Source organism: Monodon monoceros, unplaced genomic scaffold (assembly GCF_005190385.1).
Source record: "Monodon monoceros isolate NGI ecotype Baffin Bay Population unplaced genomic scaffold, NGI_Narwhal_1 Super_Scaffold_1, whole genome shotgun sequence".
Classification (NCBI taxonomy): Eukaryota; Metazoa; Chordata; class Mammalia; order Artiodactyla; family Monodontidae; genus Monodon; species Monodon monoceros.
This window is the reverse complement of record NW_021703765.1, coordinates 45,616,737-45,636,313: the sequence shown is the minus strand read 5'-3', so window position 1 is coordinate 45,636,313 and position 19,577 is coordinate 45,616,737. Positions and strand designations below refer to the sequence as shown.

The window sequence follows — 19,577 nt, the reverse complement described above, 5'->3', positions numbered from 1 at the left end:
AATGCCTGAGCCCAGGGCTCGAGGGCCGCCAGAGGCCTCGGGACGGAGCATAGGAGGGCACGACTTCAGGAGAGCTGCTTTATTTGGCACTTTGCTTTTTCTTGCAAATCAACAGCTGGAGCATTATTCAAGGCTTCCACAGAAAACAGAGTTGGAGGGGCAAGAAAGTATGAGTGGGTCCCTAGCTGGATCGTCTACCTTCCATGCTGATTAACTCGGGCCAGGTGTAAGACATGACCTGGACGCTGATCAGCAGAAGGGGCTGCTGCTTTACTCTGTCGTCTCCTAGCAACCCCATCACTACAGGAGCCTGGCTCCCTGCAGGAGAGCAGCCCACTGCTCCAATCATCTCATTTCATCTACTTCGCCTCCTATCTCACAGGAGATACTGCTCGGTTTGAGGTGTTGAGAACCAAGCTGCAGTGTGGTCGCTCTGAGGGCAGAACCGAGCCCCCAGACCAGCCCAGCCTGAGGGTTGGAGTGAGGGAACTGCAGGTTCCTCCTGGTCAACCTGGGGACCCCACTACCGTGCCCTGGTCATCTTTGAAGTCCACCAACTGTGACATACTGACCTTAATATCTTACTCATCAAGATGACAGCTCTCAATGAGATTTAAACAGTATTGAGAGTTACACAATGCTACTGCTTTTTATTCTCCTGTGAGATTTAATTACAAATTTTAGCATGAAAAAGAATCCGGACTCCAGTGAAAAACATGCCATCAAGTCTTCAGATCTTAAAACTGCTCACAGCAGTCTTCTTGACCAACCTTGACCCTTGGAGTCATGGAGGAATCCTTTCTAATGTCACTGAGTAGTGATCATTCAGCCTCTGATTGAATGCTTCCAGAGGTGGGAAGCTTACTCTTTAACAAGGCACAGTATTTGCTTTGTTTGAAGCTGTGATTGTTGTAAATGTCTTTGTTAGAATGACCTGAATTTCCTGTAACTTCAACTTATTTGTTCTTAATTCCGCACTCTGGGGTTTCAGTGATCTTAATCTTTGACGTGTTAACCCTTCAAACATTTGAAGACAACTGTTATGTCTAAATATTATTCAGGCTGAAAATACCCAATCGTTTCAGCTCCCTTTCATTTGTTATGACTTCGAAGTTCTTCAACATCTAGTATGTACAGCTGACCCTTAAACAACACGGGTTTGAACTACACGGGTCCAATTACATGTGGACTTCTTTCACTAAATAGGTACCACAGTGTGACATGATGTGCAGTTGGTTGAATCCGCAGATGTGTAACTGCAGACACAGAGGGCCGATTAAATCATATGCAGATTTTCAACTGCGAGGAGGGTTGCCCCCCCAATCCTTGCATTGTTCATGGGTCAACTGTACTTGAATTTGTCAACATGCTGCCTAAAACCCAAACCAGAATGGAACCTAACATTTCAGATGCGATCTCATGAGTGCACTGCACCACCTTTGCTTGGCTGGACACTGTAACTGCTATGAATGCAGTCTGTATTAGTTCTCTGTTGCTGCTGTAATAATTAGCACAGGTTTAGTAGCTTAAAACAACATGAACTTATTCTCCTATAGTTCTGGGAATCAGAAGTCCAAGATGAATCACTAAGGCTGTTTATTCTGGAAGCTCTAGGGGAGAATCCATTTCGTTGCCTTTTCCAGCTTCCAGAGGCTGCCTGCGCCACTTGGCTTCTGGTCCTGCATCGCTCCCCGCTCTGCTACCATTGTCACATCTCCTCCTCTTACTCTGACCCTTTCCCCTCCTTCTTTCACTTGTAAGGATCCTTTGAGTATGTTGGGTCCACCTGGATTATCCAGGATAATCCCCGCATCTCAAAATCCTTCATCTAGTCACATCTGCAAAATCCCTTTTGCTGTGTGAGGTGACACAGTTATAGCTTTCAGGAGTTAGGACATGGACGTCTTTGGGGGGCATTACTCTGCCCACCACACGGCATAAGGTCATATCAGCTTCCCTGCCTTCCCCACAGTCCCATTACTCTATTCACATTCTGCTTATTCGGCTCACAGTGACATCCCTACGCCTTTTCCACAAAGCTGCTATGGAGCTAGGTCTTCCCCATTCAGCTTTTGTGAAAAATTTTAAGTCCTCCATTATTTATCCCTCTTTAAATTACATACTGTAGGTTCTGAGTTTGTTCCAAGGTACTGAGAAAATTCAAATTCTTTCACCCATGTTCTTGGTCTCCCTCTCGTTTTTATGTCATTTTGAACTGGGTGTCCTGTTTCTATGTGTGAATCATTTCTAAAAGTACTGAGAGGACAGGGCTACATACAGGGCTTTGTTCAGGCTGACAGTCAGCTAATAAATTAAGTCTCTGGATTCTGGCTGCCACCTGGGTATACAATCTGTAATCCAGCCCATAACTGTGGCATTTGTTAGATTCTTGTTGAAATACTGTGTGTTTGGGTGGGACTCCAGGGGAAAGGCTGGAGGTCTGGGAGGGGCTCCAAGTCACCATACTGCCAGCTAGTCCCCTTAACTGTTTAGGGCTCCAGTGTACTTACCTGTCAAGCGAGTGGAATCAATCGCATTCAAGTTGCTTCCAGCCCCGCTACTGTATGAGCCTGTGTCCGTGCAAACACCCTGATCTACCAGTTTGTCTACCATAACCCCGAAGTAATGAGACTAACAGGGCCTGGGTTACAAGTCCCCCCTACGCTGACTCTGACCTTCTCCTTCTTTCCTCTGAGTTCACAAAGCAAGTGTGTAATAATCCACTCTGAAGTCCGCCATGGACTGAGCCCCTCCCTACATAATGTTGTTCACATTAACCGCTCTTGGAAGATGAGGGGAACACTGGCCTTACCAGCCCTCTGGCCCTGCTCAGGGCGGCTCAAGGACCCTGCTAGTTAGGGGTCGGTAAAGTGAAGGATTAAAAGGGCTCTCCCGAAGGTCATCCTGCACCTGGGACGTCATCTCACAGGCCTAGCCTTGAACTACCTCAAGCTGCCAGGTGTTCTTTTACTGTCTCTTGACTATCCTGGCTCCACTTCTTCCTTTACCGCCGCACCATCTGGTCTGCAGGACGGGGCCGCCCTCTGCGCTAGGGAGGGAGGGCTGGAGAACAGCTGAGCGCGTGCGCTTGGCGTGGCCATTGGCTCCCCACTCTGACTCGCCTCCCAGCATCGTCCTCCACCAGCCCGAGCACCAGAAGGGTCACTCTGTAACCATTTTCTGCACAGCTAAGCTCACGCTGGCTGTTCTTTTCATGGTAGGCTCCTTTACATCCGTCCTTCTCTGCTTCCTAACGCCCGCCTCCCGTCTCATCCGAGAACTCCCTGCAGAACAGACTCAGTCTCCACGGCCACTCTCTCCAGAAGCCTCATCCTCCTTTCCTTCCTCAGTCAGGATCATATAATTTTACTGTCTACATTTCACGTTGTTTAGGGTTTATCCTGTTTCCTTTTAGATTTTCTGGCCTTGTGCTCATCTCTTCTGGTATCTCAATCTTTTGAAGTCTTTTTCCCTGAAGACTCAGTTCCTATCTGAAGACGCCCGCCTTCCTTTCATTGGCTTTTTACAAACTCTAGACGACCCAGCCTCTTGTTCCCAAGGGACGAGGTGGAAATGGGCAGGCGTTTACGGGGCTGAAGCAGGTTTGGCCCCAGTTCTTCTTTTGAAGGAAGTGAATCCAAAGCATCCGTGTCTGCTTTCAGCAAAGCAAGTCCAGAATGTTCTAGTAGCCATTACTCTTCTCTGCTCCCACGCTGACTTTACCTTCTCTTGTTAAGACAGCATCCACCCCATCTCTTGCTTAGCCTCATATTCAGTAAAAGATAGGTTATTCACAGATGTATTATCCTGTTTAAATAATTTAACACCCTAGAATACATATTTTTAAAATAAAAAGGAATTTTTTTTTTTGAGATTTGCAATAATTCTGAGAGGCAGAAAGATGAAGATCTCATTTTACAGGTGAATACATTGGGCTTCCCTGAGACCTTGGAGAGAAGTACACGGAACAGGAAAGTAAATGTGCGTGGACTCCAAAAGGCAGATGGGCCGTTTTCCCAAAGCTTATTTCTTGATTAAATATTTGAATTCAGAAGACACTTTTCATACAGGGAGGAAAGTGATAAACACAGTGTATTGGTTTCCTACTGCTGCTGTCAGAAATTACCACAAATTTGGTGGTGTAAAACAGCACAAATTTATTCTCTTGCAGTTCTGGAGGTCAGAAGTCTGAAACGGGTCTCACAGAACAAAGACGGGGTATTGGCAGAGCTGCCTCTTTTTCTGGAGGTTCATGGGGGGAATCAGGTTCCTCGTGTTTTCCAGCTTCCAGGGGCTGCCCACACATTCCTTGGCTCATGGCTAACCATCACACCACTTCCTTCCTGATATCTTCTCTGACTCTGACCCCCCAGCCTTCCTCTTTCACTTCTAAGGACTCCCGTGGTTCTATTGGGTCCACCTGGGTTATCCTGGATAATCTCCCCATCTCCAAACCCTTAAACTTCATCACATCTGCAAGGTCCCTTTTGCCACGTAAGGTGACATTCACAGGTTCCTGGGGATTGGGATGTGGACACCTTTGGGGGCCATTACTCAGCCTACCACACACGGCTTCTAGTTCCACAAAACCATTGAAAGGCTTATTTCACACCTAATGTACTTGAAGTTTCACAGGTCCTTCCACTCAAAAGGCAACTCAGCCACTCACTCATTCATTTTAAGACCTGTTTATGTGCATCGGCCATGCTAGGTACCGTGGGCACAAAGAGGGTTTTTCTACGAGGAATGCATCCGACTCCTCCCCGGAGCTCTAGAAGCTCTTCTCCCACCCGCGCTCGGGACAGGGGGTCCTGCTCCCGGGTCTCTCGGGCCGTGCTTGGTTCCCCAGAAGGCAGGGTATGTATGTATCTGGGCACCTGCAAAGAGGAGGCGCCAAGAAAATGAGGGGGAATGAAAGGATTTTATATTTTACATTTCAACAATAGCATCCATGTAGTAATCATAAACAAAAACAGATCCTTAGAAAACTTGGCTTTAAAAACATGTGTTTTTTAGGGGGAGGTGGGCCATCACAGTTTTTTCAGTGTTTGAGGTTTGGGACCTCTAAGGTTCTTAATTTCCCTGGCTCTGTAACCCTCCTTTCCTCCCTCCTTTCCTTCCTTTTTTCCTTCCTTTCAATTTTCTTTTTTTAGAGCAGTTTTGTTCACAGCAAAACTGAGCAGAAGGTAGAGAGGTTTCCCATATGCCCCCTCCCCCCACCCATGCACAGCCTCCCTGGCTATCCATAGCCTCCACCAGACTGGTCCATTTGTTACAATCTATGAACTTACACTGACACATCATAACCGAAGTCCTCACGTTAGGGTTCACTCTCGCTGTTGAACACTGTGTGGGTTTGGACAACTGTCTGATGACATGTATCCAGCATTATAATATCATACAAGGTAGTTTCACTGCCCTAAAACTCCTCTGTGCTCCACCTGGTCTGCTTTCCCCGCCCCCAAACCCCTTCCTTTTCTTCAAAGCCCAGGAGGACTGGCCCACTCACTCCTTTTGCCCTGCTACCACTTAGTACTTCCGGCCAGGAGTCTTCTTCCCTGTTCAGCACCATCTGAACACCATCTTCCAGCCCCTCCCGACCACTCCTTTTCCTGGGCCAAGGATGCCCAGCCCTGATAGCTACTGAAGGTAACGTGAGAGGTGGCAAGGTCCCTTCTCTACCTGGCCACTGTCTCCACACCCCACCTCTCTGACTCTCCCAGAGAAAAGCTAAAGTGTCCACAGGTGACAATGACAGGGTGCCAATGGCAGATCCATGTGCATCTGGAAGCCACACCCTGGCGCAGCAAGTCACTGGATCACGAGGCTGCAGGAGTTAGGGCTGTTGTGCAGGATGGCGAGGGCCAGGGCTGGGATGCTATCTGACAGGGTGCCGAGGGCAGAGCCCAAGGCAGATCCATGAGCATCTGGAAGCCACACCCTGGCGTGTGGCCAGGGCTGGGATGCTATCTGACAGGGCGCTGGCGCTGGTTGCTACCTCTGGTTACTGCAGCTTGTCCTGCCTCGGAGGGAGTGTCCTGGGGAGAGGGAGAGAAGTGGGCCTCGGCAGGCGTGCCAGGAGCAACAGTCCCTCAGCAGGGACGCAAACTCTAGGTGGCAGAGCTGAGACCGTGGGCGGGGGCCGACATCCTGAGTGGGCACTCTCTCAGGTGCTAGGGAAGAAGAAACTTCCGGCGGGGTGGGGGGGAAGGTCTCCCCAGCTCAGCACTCTGCCTCCTCTGAGAAAGTTCGTTCCTCAGGAATGAGTACCTAGAAGCCATGTCTGTGTTGCCACAGCTGATTGGCTAAAGCACCAGCATCAGAGCCAAGTGGAGCCAATCAGATGGTCTCTCTGTGGAACCAAAAAAGGGGAGAGAGACCCTGGCATTGCTGGGGCAGAGCCAGGTTAAGGGCAGCAGTCTAGAAGCCCACAGACTCCCACAACCAAGGTCCTCAGAGCTGCCCTGGTGTTTCCACCCCTGAGAGAATGTTCCCACTAATTCTGTGAGATAAACGAGAATCCTTCCCATAAATCCTTCCTTCCTCTTTTCCTTAAGCTAGGACATTTTGCAATGTCTGGAGACATTGTTGGTTCTATAACTGGGAGGGGTTGGGTGCTACTGGCATGTAGTGGGTAGAGGCCAGGGATGCTACTCAACATCCGACAATGCATGGGACAGCCCTACCACAACAATCATGTGGCTCAAAATGTTAATACTGTGAGCTGAGAAACTCTGAGCTAGACAGGAATCATTTTTGTTGCAACTACAGGAACACGGAACGTACCCTGATTGAATGGTCACTCCTAGTATCATTAGTGGTGACTCAACCACATGTGTTTGCTAATGTGACGTAATATGAAGTACCCAACATCACTGGAGATGTATTCTCACCAAAATATTTAACTTAACCCTATCAAGTCTTTAGATACAAGTTGCAGTTTACAGGAAATGAGAGGTTAGCGTAATGAGCTCACATGACAAAGCAACCAGACAAATCCAGATGGTGGGACATTGTGTAGGGCAAGTGGCCCGGTCTCTTCAGCAAGTCAGCATCATATAAAAAGGGACTATGCTAGATAATAAAAGGAAGGGACATAAAATAACTAGGTTCATCGAGGTCTCGGATCAGATACCAGCTTGGAAAAACCACACAGAAGGGACTTTCCTGGTGGCTCAGTGGATAAGAATCTGCCTGCCAATGCAGGGCACAGGGGTTCAATCCCTGGTCCGGGAAGAACCCCCATGCCGCAGAGCAACTAAGCCCGTGCACTGCAACTACTGAGCCTGTGCTCTACAGCCTGTGAGCCGCAACTACTGAGCCCGCGTGTCACAACTACTGCAGTCCGCACGCCTAGAGCCTGTGCTCAACAAGAGAAGCCACCACAATGAGAAGCCTGCGCACTGCAGTGAAGAGTAGCCCCCGCTCAGCACTAGAGAAAGCCCGCGCGCAGCAACAAACACCCAATGCAGCCAAAAATAAAATAAAAAATAAAGAATCCCTGTATCAAAAAAAAAAAAAAAGAAACCACATAGAAAAGACATTCTGGGGGTCTACCAGGGAAATCTGAATATGGTTGCAGTATTAGAGGAAATAAAATTTTATTAAAATGGAAAGGTAGAGATATTGTCTAATAAGCATAGCAAAAGACCCAGAAGCCTATGCACTGAAGTTTTAACATCGGCAATCTCTGAGTGGTGGGAATATACTGTTGAAACTTTTCTTTTTGCTTGTCTATTTTTCCAGGTTTCCTACAACGTAGATATACTTCTTCTGCAATATTAAAAGGTTATTAGAAATAACTAATAGACTTTTGAACTTAAGCCAGGGAGAGGTAAGCTGGAAGCTGTCTGCTAGCAAATTTTTCTTTATCTAAGAAGGGGAGACATCTATCCAGAGACCACAAAAGATGTTAGCAACATGCGGGCACTTACCAAAGGGGTTCAGAATACAAGCCTAGAGAGGGGTAATTTTGTGGTTCCCCATCAAAAAAGGAACCAAAGCTCTGGACTCCTGATGTGCTGGGAATTCCAACTGTGTGCATGCGTGTGTATATGGGTGTGTGCACACACACACGCCCATGCATGCCTGGGAGTGAGCAGAAAATAGAGCAACAGTGAACAAATCAGTATAATTAGGGGTGAGGGGAAAGGAAGGGAAGTTTTATTATTATCCATAATAAAACACGGCAGAGAAGTTCTACAATCACTTATCTAGAGAACAGATTCCAACGCCTTTCAGTGGGAGCAGCGCACAAGCAGCTGCCACTTCAGTGGTGTTCTGAAGTATGAAATTATCTAAATTGTTAAATGGGTATCTAGCTCAGACAGCACATTTGCAGAACGAGATTTTCAGGGTCGTAGGATGCTGTGATTTCAAGATTTCATGCATTTGCTCAACCCAGCATTAAATAGCTGGAGAGGGGAGCAGGTCATCAAGGAATGCTTGCTTCCCTGCAAACCCAGTGAGAGAGATTCTCTCCACAAGCCAAATGCCGTGTCCCTTTTCCAAGGTCAGGAGATAAACTCTGCCAAGGAAGAAAGCACTATAGTACTGCTCAGGGATGGGCAGACAGAGCCCATCTGTGTGCGCCCACGTTTGTGATTTGCACAGACTGCGATGGATGCACCTCCATCATCACCTGTTCTTTGGCTGCTCTGCCAGGTTCCAGACTCTGTAATTTACAGCCTGTCACCCAGAGGTTCTGTGGGAAACACTGCAGGGCCCTGGGATACGTGAGTTTCATTTGACATGCTTTTTGTCTTTTTCCCCAAGTGTGGGCTACAGTTAAAACCGTAGGCAATTAAAGGGTGTGTTCTGTGCTTGGAGGTGACGAACAGCAGGTCTTTCAGAGCTCTGGAGTCCCAAGGGAGCACCAAAGGTACAGAGAAGCACCCATCCCAATCCTAGCCAGGGGTAGGGGGCTGGGGGTGGTGACTGGGTGAGTCCTCAAGGGACTGTCCTCTGGAATGGGCCACAGCTTATCTCCCATGCAGTTTTTCTCTCCCCAGCATCTAACCTGAATATTCTTGGAGGAAAAATAATGCCTGCCACATTTAAATGTGTTTAAAACACCTAGCTCTGTTTCCGGAACATACTGCAACTAAAAACAAATGGCTATTATCATTTTCTGACTGTAATTCCCCATAAATTGTTTTATATTCCCTGGAGTCTGCATCTCTTTTTTTTTTTTTTTTTTTGCGGTACGCGGGCCTCTCACTGTTGCGGCCTCTCCCGTTGCGGAGCACAGGCTCCGGACGCGCAGGCTCAGCGGCCATGGCTCACGGGCCCAGCCGCTCCGCGGCATGTGGGATCTTCCCGGACCCGGTCACGAACCCGTGTCCCCTGCATCGGCAGGCGGACTCTCAACCACTGTGCCACCAGGGAAGCCCTGCATCTCTTTGAATCACGGAAATTATAAGTTAATATATTACCCTGACAAGTAGTTTAAGATGATGATATTACATACATACATGTTGTATAATTTCCATTTAGTCCTATATGATTTTAAATGGAAGTGTAATGCCTACTTATAGTTAGCTTCTGGTCGCCTATGATTCTTTTGACCTTTTTCGGCTGTGTTTAAATTAATTAATATTAAGTAATTATTACGTGTCCAGCACACAATGTCCTCTAGAAAAACCTAAAAATGATCCTGTTTGTGAGACTCTTACAAAGTAGTTAAAGAGTCAGGATATACATACAAAATATCCAAAGTTCAAATATAAGGAAGTATATGACCAGGTATGAATGAGAATCTGGTTTGAATGTGAGACTCACTTCATTCATTTACTCATCCACCCGTGTATTCATTCACTTATGCCACAAATATTTACATGTTACTATGTGCAGGGCTGAGCTAGTGTGACAGACACTGCTGGCTAGCTTCCCCAATAGCTATGCCCAACCCTTTAGCTTTTGCCCATTTCTCTCACTGTAGAGGTTGAAAAAGAAAAAAATTCACTTTTTCAGCCTCCTTTGCAGCTAGGGGAGGCTCAGTTCTAGCCAGTGAGATATAAAGAGAACCTGGGAATCTTCTGACAAGGACGAAGTCTTGTGTGTTATAAGCCTTCTGTCCCCTTTTCCTGCCTTGAATGAGGATGTGATGCCTGGAGCTGTGGCAGTCACCTTAAGACCCTGAGGTGACAAGCATGAGGCCAGAACGTCAGCACTGAGGATGACAAAACAAAAAGAGAGAGTCCTGTCCTTGATACCATCACTGAGCAGATACCACTGCCAACAGCCATGGACCTCTGATTTCTTATGTGAGAAAAATAAATCTCCATTAGTTTAAGGTGCTGTTGATTGGCTATTTCAACACTTGTAGCTGAAAGCATTTGCTAACATACAGCTGGGTACACAGCGCTAAACAACAGAGACAAACCATTACAAATACACTGTGCGTGACCACGGAGAAGCGGGGATACAGGCAAATCTAAGCTAGAGTAGGCACACGATGGCTTAGTGATGAATATGATGAGCCCTAAGTGACAAATTAAGGCCAGGGAAAGAGCAGCAGACAGACAGAGTGGGCTGCTCTGAAGGGGAACAAGAAGATGGTGTGGCACATGTGTAGGTTAAGAGCCGGGTGAGGTAGGCAGGGGCCTTGGGCACTCTGACAGGGATGTGCTGCTTTGCTCCATGAACAAGGAATGGGAAACTCCTGCAGAGTTTGAAGCAGGAGCAAGTCACGACTTTTTTTTAAAAGTGTCCCTTGGTGAGGGATGGGGTGGGAGATGGAGGAGTGGGAGGGAGAGGAGGGCATAACTATAAAAGGGCAACAGGAGGGATCCTGGCCATGATGGAAATGTTCTGTACCTTGACTGTGACAATGCTGACATCCCAGTTGTGAGGTTGTAGCATAATTTTGCAAGATGTTACACTGGGGGGGAACTGGGTAACACAGGATCTCTCCATTATTTCTTACAGCTGCATGAGAATCGACCATGATCTCAAAATAAAAAGTTTAATGGAGGGCTTCCCTGGTGGTGCAGTGTTTGAGAGTCCGCCTGCTGATGCAGGGGACACGGGTTCGTGCCCCGGTCTGGGAAGATCCCACACGCCGCGGAGCGGCTGGGCCCGTGAGCCATGGCCGTTGAGCCTGTGCGTCCAGAGCCTGTGCTCCACAACGGGAGAGGCCACAACAGTGAGAGGCCCGCATACCAAAAAAAAAAAAAAAAAAAAAAAAAAAAAGTTTAATGGAAAAAAGTGTCTCCTGGTTTCAACATGGAGAGTGGATGAGAAGGGGTAAGGGTGGGAGGCGGGACACCAATTATGAAGGGACCCTGAGTCATCCAGAGAGTTGCCGGGCCTTGGACTAGGGAGGGGGGATGAGAGGGGTGAATTGATTCGAGAAGTATCCGGAGGGTACTCTAGGCAGAGCCACCGATGGATGGATGTGGGAGGGTAGGGCCTGGAGCAGGACGGTGGATTCTGGCATTTTCACTGAGATGGATAGGACGCAAGGGGAGAGGAGCGGGTTTCACGGTGCTGGCGGCGGGGAGGAGGCGGTGCCCCCCCCCCAGCCCCTGGGTGGGCAGCTCGTTTAAGGAGCCAGTGAACTATCCAGGTCACTGTTCTGAGTGGGCGTCTGGAAATGCAATCACCTTCAAATAGGACTAAAGGTGAAATTTCTCTCCTCCACCCACTTTCCCACTCCTAGTGCCTTCCTTCTAGGAAAACACCAAAGAGGAAGGAACCCTTGGCTCTCATTCTTTCAGCCCTTTCTCTACTCGCCCGATTGCTCTCCCAGCCCTAGCCTGGGAGCCAACGCCTGCCACCCGCGGCGCCGGGTCTGATGAGAGGCTGGGGTCCCTGCCGAAGCCCCGCCCACGCGCAGCAGGCCTCTCCCCTCCCCCACTCCTTCCTTCCCTTCTGTGACCAGTGCAGGACTCAGCCCCGCTTCGCATCTCCACGTAGGGCTTCTGCCTGCTTTCTAGAAGACTTCCCTCCGAGCTCCCGTCCGCTGCAGCTGGTGTGCGAAGCGGCCGGCTGTCAACTCTGCAGCTGGGGGGTCCCTGCAGCGAGGGCCCCGCTGTCTAAACCCGTCGGCTCGCTCTGCCCTCGTGTCTAAGCAGGTGGGTCCCCAGCCCTACACTGAGGGCTGGAGCCCGGAGAGTCCCCTGCGGCCTCTGCGGACGATGCTCGCAGATGAATGGCGTGGCACGAGGGGAAGGCAGGAAGGGGCAAGTAGAGAGAAGAGTGTATACGTTGAAGAGCATCCTTGAACACCGTCTAGGAAGGCGCCGTATTAGAGACTCGCAATACGTTTTCCTTCCTGAGTTGGAAGAGACCATCCTTGGTAAAGTTGCCGACTTTTGCATTTAGGAGCCACGTTGCACAAACCAACTTCCAATGTCTGTAAACCCTGGAATCCTGCTCAGCACCGTGAGAGGCCTGCTCTGAGAGGCCCCCGGGAACCCCCAACTGGCTGGGGCGCAACAGAGTCACAAGAGTTCCTCCGATTCATTCCAGGGCTGCGGGGAACTGCACACACTCGTTACAGTTATTATTCTCTTGTTTTTCTGCCAAATGTATATTGTTTTCATGTAAGAGAAATGCGTACATGATATGACCCTTCTACACTCTCTTTTCCATATGGCTAGTCATCCTTGGCCCATACCCTACAGGTCAAAGCCCTGAAGGACAGGATGGATGAGAGCCCCCCCGAACCCCTATTAATTTGGGATCTATTCTTCTAGATCTTTTTCTATCTATTTACACATACATACCCATAAGTTTTTACATAAATAGAAACATACTATACATATTCTGCAACTTAACGCTTTCACTGAAAAAAATCTTGGTGATTTTTTCCCCCATACATCAACTAATCCATAGTATGAATAGTGTGTAATATTTGTAACCATCTGCCATTGTTGAACATTTTTTAATTGTGTCCAATTTTTACTATTACAAATATAATTATAATAAACATTCTGTATACATATATTTTTGCATATTTATGTGTTACTTCTAGAAGATAAATTAATAGACATGGAATTGCTAAATGAAAACTAAATTAAAACTACCACTAAATTGTCCTCCAAAAATGTTTACTAGTTTTCACTCCCAACCACACTGTATGTTCCCCAATACTATATATTACCAATTTTTTAATCTTTGCCAATCTGATGGATAAAAGGGGGTATCTCAGTTAAGTTTTGTTTCTTTGATACTAGAGAGATTGAATATCTTTTCAAATGTTTATTGGCAATTTCTATTCTTTTCTTTGAGAAACTTTTGTTTACATTTTAAAATGTTTTCCATTGGGTTGTTTGCATGTTTCCTACAGATTTTTAGGAGCTCTTTTATGATGGATATTAATTTTTTGTTGCAAATATTTCAACTAGTCCGACACTTGTCTTTTATTTGTATATGGTATCTTTAGTTCAACAATTTTTTTCTTTTTTTAAGGATGGCTTCTGGGTAGTAAGTCTTGCTTAAGTAGGCCCTCACTGCCTGAAAATTATGCTTTTGGAAATTCCTTTTTATTTTCTTCCAATACTTTTTATAGCTTTAATTTTTATGTTTATTCCTGGAATTTTGGTGACCTTATGACAGAGATAGGGCTCTGGCTTTACATTTTTTCCAAAGGTCTTAGTGCCAATTGTCTCACTGCCAATTACAGACTATTCCTTTCTTTTCCCACCGATTTGAAATACCACCTTTATAATATATCAAATTCCTACATACACACACATCTGTCTCCAAACCCTGTTTTTCTCCATTGATCTATGTGTATAATTTAGCCCTGTCAGGATCACACTTTCTAATCAATGTAGCGCTATAGTATGTTGTGATGTCTGGTAGGACACTTCCACTATTGCCCACCATTACTATCACCACCAAATATTTTTTAGCTCTTCTTAAGCATTCTTTTCTTCTACAAAAACTTTATAAATGGGTCATATTTCCTTTAAAAAAATTGTGACTTAAATGGGTTTGCACTGAATGTATAAGTTAATTTGGGCATAGCTGACATCTTTACAATATTGAAGCTTCCCAACCAGGAACAGAGAATGTCTCTTCATCTATTCAATTCTTGTTTTAAACTTGTATGTAGAGATTTGCAGTTTTCTTAATCAGGCTTTGCATATTTCTTAAGTTTATTCCTGGGTGTTATAATTTTTGTTGTTACTGTTAGTGGTACATTTTCCCATTACATTTTATAATTGGCTTTTGCTCTTCTATTGGTAAGCTGTTGATTTTAATGTATTGACCCTGAATGTGGATGCTTTAATGAGTTCTTTATTAGTTGTAATAGTATTTAATTGATCCTTTAGAATCTTCTATTTAGAGAAGTATTAACAGTTGCAAAGATAACATTTTTGTATACACCCTTCTAATATTAACATTTTCTATTCGTTCTTGTCTAATTTCATTGCCTAGAGTTGCCAGCACCATGTAGGACTAACTTTAACACTTGTTAGTAACTTTAAAAGGGAACACTTCTAAAATTTTACTGGTAAGTATAATTCTTCCTTTAAATTTCTGGGAGAAAAAGTCTTTATTAAGCTAAGGAGGTTTCCTTTTATTCTCTACCTAAGACTTGTCAGAAATAAGCTTTGAATTTAACCAACTTATTTTCAGTCTATTAAAATGAGTTGTAATTCTATTCTTCACATAAAAGCTGTCCTCTTTTGGCCATGTAAAACTTTAATGACCATATACGCTATTTCATTAAGACAGTATAACCATGTCAGAAACCTGATGCCATTAGAGTTGGTGTATGTTAAAAATGTAGAACTGGAAATATTTTTTGGAGCATATCAAAACAAAGCACATATTTATGCTGTTGGTAATTTAATATGAATCCCTCACCTTGAAATCATCAGGAATGAGGAGTTTTGATGTTCGTAGAAAATTCAAGATATATCTGAACATCTGTCCATCTCTGTCAATGAAATAGTGCTGTTTGAGACTGTCCAAAACAATGGGCTCTGTACCATCAAAAAGTCTTCCGATTCTGTGATAGGAAAGAGGGAACAGTGAAGACAATTAGAATCAATTGTTCGGCCGCTAAGACTGAGAGCTACTGTTTTGTGTCACTGTCAAAGGTAGCACTTTTGAAGATGGCAGTCCGGGAAAATCACCCACTAAGTAGTTATGGCTCTCTGAGAAATACTGGCCCCTGCTTGATAAATATCTCAAGACCAGACAATTCAAAACAGTCTCAGCCTTTCTCAAGTAAATTCTATTATTCAATGTCTTTTACCTGTAAAGAAGATGTCCTGACATGGTGATTATGGCTAAGTGCTTTCACTGTAATGGAAGATCATTTCTTTCCCTCTGTGTTACTTAAAACAACCCTCTCTGCCATTATAATACATATATATATATATATATATATATATATATATATACACACACACACATATATATACATGTATATGTATATATATAATTGCTCCAAAGTGTCTTTTAAACAGATTCTACAAAAAAAGCAATTTTGTTTTTAAGAAATCTGTTTTCTGAGCTTTCCCTACCCATAACTCCCAAATTTTCTAAAAATAAAGCAATGCCTATATGCTAACATCTACATTTAATTATAAAAAACAATAATTGAGAATATCACTCATCTAAGAGAATATGTTTTCCATTAACAATATGCAGTCTAGTTTCCTAGGTCTCAGCAAAAACCATCTGTAACAGCCAGGAATCGTTATAAAATATAAACATTTGACCACCCAAAAAGTATGACCTAGTGCTGAAACATAAGTGGCTATGGGTAATTTTTAAAAACAGGAATCTATAATATGTTTTTCGTCTTACAGTTAACATCTGAAAAGCGTGCTACAGTTAAAGCATTTTGTATCCATTATCATTTATCTCTTTAAGGAAGGCTGAAACTATACACTTCAGTATATACTCAGTTAATAGAAAGCAGTCACATCTATAGTATGAACAGGTAGAGTGTTGGCTAATGACAAATAAATATCCTGTATCAGAAAATAGAATTTACACACTTGAAATCTCTTCCTTTGCCAAGAGGTGCATTTGATTTTCATGAACAGTGTAGGCAGGAAAATGGTTCCATTTTTTAAGAAAAGATTTTGTAGAACTCATAACAAGTCTCTCTCTGATTTGGAACACCACTTTATTGCTTTGATGATGATTTTGATTTGAAGATGATTTTGAAATTTTCTAATCTTATTGTTGAAATGGAACAGATGTAATGGTAAATCGACAATTCCATCCCTCTTAAAATACAACAAACCAATCACCAAATAGGAAAGCTGCTCCCCTCCCTCCCCAAAAAGAAAGACTTGTGAATCTGTTTCAATAAAAATCTTTTAAAGATAATTAGAAACCTCACGTCCTACCTGAAGGTAGTAAGCGCAAAGAAGAAAGCAACTAATTAGTCAGATCATATTTTTAAAACTCAATGTATTTTTCTCAACTACTATTTTCATCCAACTTTCCACGAATTGAGGGTGATCATCCAGGGTGTAGGTTACAACCATCCTGGGATTCTTGCACCACATGCTACCTTGTCATTCATTTCTCATAAACACATCAATCAAATGGTAGACTATAGAAAGAAGAGGCAGCGAAACTAAAACACATTTTGTCACGCATTTATAGGTTTCCAGGACAGTTTGGTGCAGGATGGGAAAGAATAAGACTTCTTTGCCTATTATGAAAACATTCTACTCTTCACTGTTAATGATAAATTTACAGTTGACAGGGGAAGAAAAGGGAACTATATTTATTGTTTTCCAGATAACTTACACTCACCTAAGCACTTTATGTATGCAACAAATCCATTATCCTCCTTTTAAAGATGAAGAAATAGGCTCAAAATGATGAGTAACTTGCCCAACTAGTTAAGTAGCATTGGGGGATTTGGGCACAGTCTGTTTGATCTTAAAGGGGCCTCCCTACAATGATTGGAATGAAAAGAATTACCACTGCTGAATGAAAGCTTTCGGTCTAGAGTTTTCATTTCTGCCTTACATTTGTTCAGCAAGAGTTTTATAATGAAATCCAAGCATGTACACTGATTATTTTTGTGGCCTGAAGTAAATTAATATCAAAGATTACAAGTCACTTCACTAATGAGATGAAAAGTAAATATTTTATTCTTAAATAAATCCCAGGCTTTTAATTTTTAAATACTCAATTTCAAAATCTAGACTTGGAAGGTCACCAGCACAGAATGAGTGATTAAATAAATCTTCACGGGCTTCCCCGGTGGCGCAGTGGTTGGAAGCCTGCCTGCCGATGCAGGGGGACACGGGCTTGTGCCCCGGTCCGGGAAGATCCCACATGCCGCGGAGCGGCTGGGCCCGTGAGCCATGGCCGCCGGGCCTGCGCGTCCGGAGCCTGTGCTCCGCAACGGGAGAGGCCACAACAGTGAGAGGCCCGCGTACCGCAAAAAAATAAATAAATAAATAAAATAAAATAAATAAATCTTCACGGAGTGAATGGGTAAAGCAGTGACTGAGTGAGGAGGGGAATGAGGCTCCGCCAGTTACTAGCTGTAATCTGGGTAAATCAACTTTTCTGCGTCTCCATTTCTTTTATAAAGGTACCCTTTTTCTCAGGGTTGATGAAAAATACAAAAAGAGTCATGGCACGCTCAAAAAGAACACAGCAAAAGAAGGTACCCCAAAGGAGCAAACGAAAACTGCAATGTCTACGAAAACAGTTCTTAGAAGCCTGCGGGCACTGTAGGGAACAGGACTGAAGGAGTAAAAGGAAGAATCTTGGCTTAAGTGTACTGATACAGACCTTTCCAAGACAGGAGAAACGTGTTGTGTAAGCGGCTTTTAGGATACCATCAAAACAAAACAAACAAAACCCACCTCCAGAAGACACGGGAAATTGCGCATAGTTGCAATCAGAAGCGCCTTCAGATCTGACTTGGATGACATAGGAAAAGAGGCAAAGGAAAGAGGAGGGAAATCTGAAAGGAGACCCAGCGCGGGTGGGGTAGGGGGTGGGGTGGGGGGCGGGGGGGGCAGGGAGGTGACTGCGACCTCTGGGCGAGGCAGTTGGAAAAATGGAGTCTGTAGGTGGAATCATTCAAGACGAAAGGGGGTGAGAAGCTGGAAGGACTGGACTCCCCGCGTTAGATGAGAAACCCACCGAAGCCCCGGAACCTGCGTTGGCCCGGAACCTTCGCTTCGAGCTCGCGCCAGGCTGGGGAGGGCGCGATCTGCGGACCAGAAGGTGGGAAGGGCGTGGCCTGAAATTGGTGGGAAAACCCTCCCGCCTTCTGCGCGGGGCGGAAGGAGCTGGAGAGGAGGAGGACGGCGGGATCGGGAAGGAAGAACCCGTGGGCACATGAATGCACATTCCTGGCTGCGGTGAAAGGCCCCTGGGAGAAGAAAGAGTCCCTGCGTTTGGGTCAACAAATGTTTGAAGTAATAAAAAAGAGACACTGCTGCAGATTTTTGCTAACTTTAAAAGGAGGAGGTTTTGAATTTGTGAAAACAATGCGGAAAGGCAGGGTGGTGCCAGTGATCGTAAAATGGGGTCCTGGGTCGGTTTCGAGATTGAACGTGCTGTGGAAAAGCATTGTTTGGCTAAGCAAATAGAGGGGAACATCGACACAGGCTGTATTTCTTGTGGACATATGAATGGAGTTACAAATCAACTGCAGTGACTTGTAAACTCTGGTGCCTGAAAACTATGTGGAACTGATTGCAGTTTGCTAACCTTTGAGAACATTCCTGTTTTTCAACTGACCAAGACCAAGCTTGCTCCGGATGATGTACAGCTGTTTTGTTTTAACACTCATTGAACCTTCCTTCCACAAGTTTTTTTTTTGACATTTATTTTTTAACATTCTACTTTGGACAGTTTCAAACTTTATGCCAAAGCAGAGAAAATAATATAATGAATCCCCATGTGTCCACCCAGCTTCTAAAGCTATCAATTCTTGTCCAGTCTTGTTTCACCTGTACCTCTATGCCTCCCTCTCCCCCTCTGGAGTTTCTAAGTAAATTGCAAACATACTATCTTTTTCTTTTTTGCGGTACGCAGGCCTCTCACTGCTGTGGCCTCTCCCGTTGCGGAGCACAGGCTCCGGACGCACTGGCTCAGCGGCCATGGCTCACGGGCCCAGCCGCTCCGCGGCATGTGGGATCTTCCCGGACCGGGGCACGAACCCGTGTCCCCTGCATCGGCAGGTGGACTCTCAACCACTGCACCACCAGGGAAGCCCCCATACTATCATTTTTATCTGCAAATATTTCATTAATTAAAAGAATTATAAAGGTTCACTAAAAAAATGCATTAACAGATATTAAAATACATTCCTCTTTTTTGCTTTTTAGTATTAACTCTGTTGACTACTTTTGTTTATGGTGGAAATAATGCAGCCCAAATCTCCAAGGAAATTAAGCTCCTTTTGGTGGAAAGTTAGTCTGCTTCCTCACTGTGGCTCCCTCTCTCCCTGGCATTAAAGAATGGTCTTAAATAAAAGAGAATATAGGGATAGGACCTGACTTACCTGGCTTAGTGTGAATCAATCACTGAGAATTTTTTCTTGTGTAGTCATTCATTTAGAGGACCTGGTTTCTCTAATTTACCATGACTCAGTTCCTTAAGAATTGCTCTTTCCTTTT

The 19,577-nt window shown here is 44.9% G+C and overlaps 1 protein-coding gene across 3 annotated transcripts in view; it reads right to left on the bottom strand.

Moving 5' to 3' along the window:
- Positions 1–19,577, bottom strand: part of KCTD1 (potassium channel tetramerization domain containing 1) — a 182,474-nt gene that overhangs the window by 6,316 nt on the left and 156,581 nt on the right. For all 3 annotated transcript variants that reach the window (XM_029223264.1, XM_029223272.1, XM_029223253.1), the window contains exon 3: positions 14,824–14,968. In XM_029223264.1, coding sequence (XP_029079097.1) covers positions 14,824–14,968 — 145 coding nt within the window. The remainder of the gene's footprint in view (positions 1–14,823; positions 14,969–19,577) is intronic.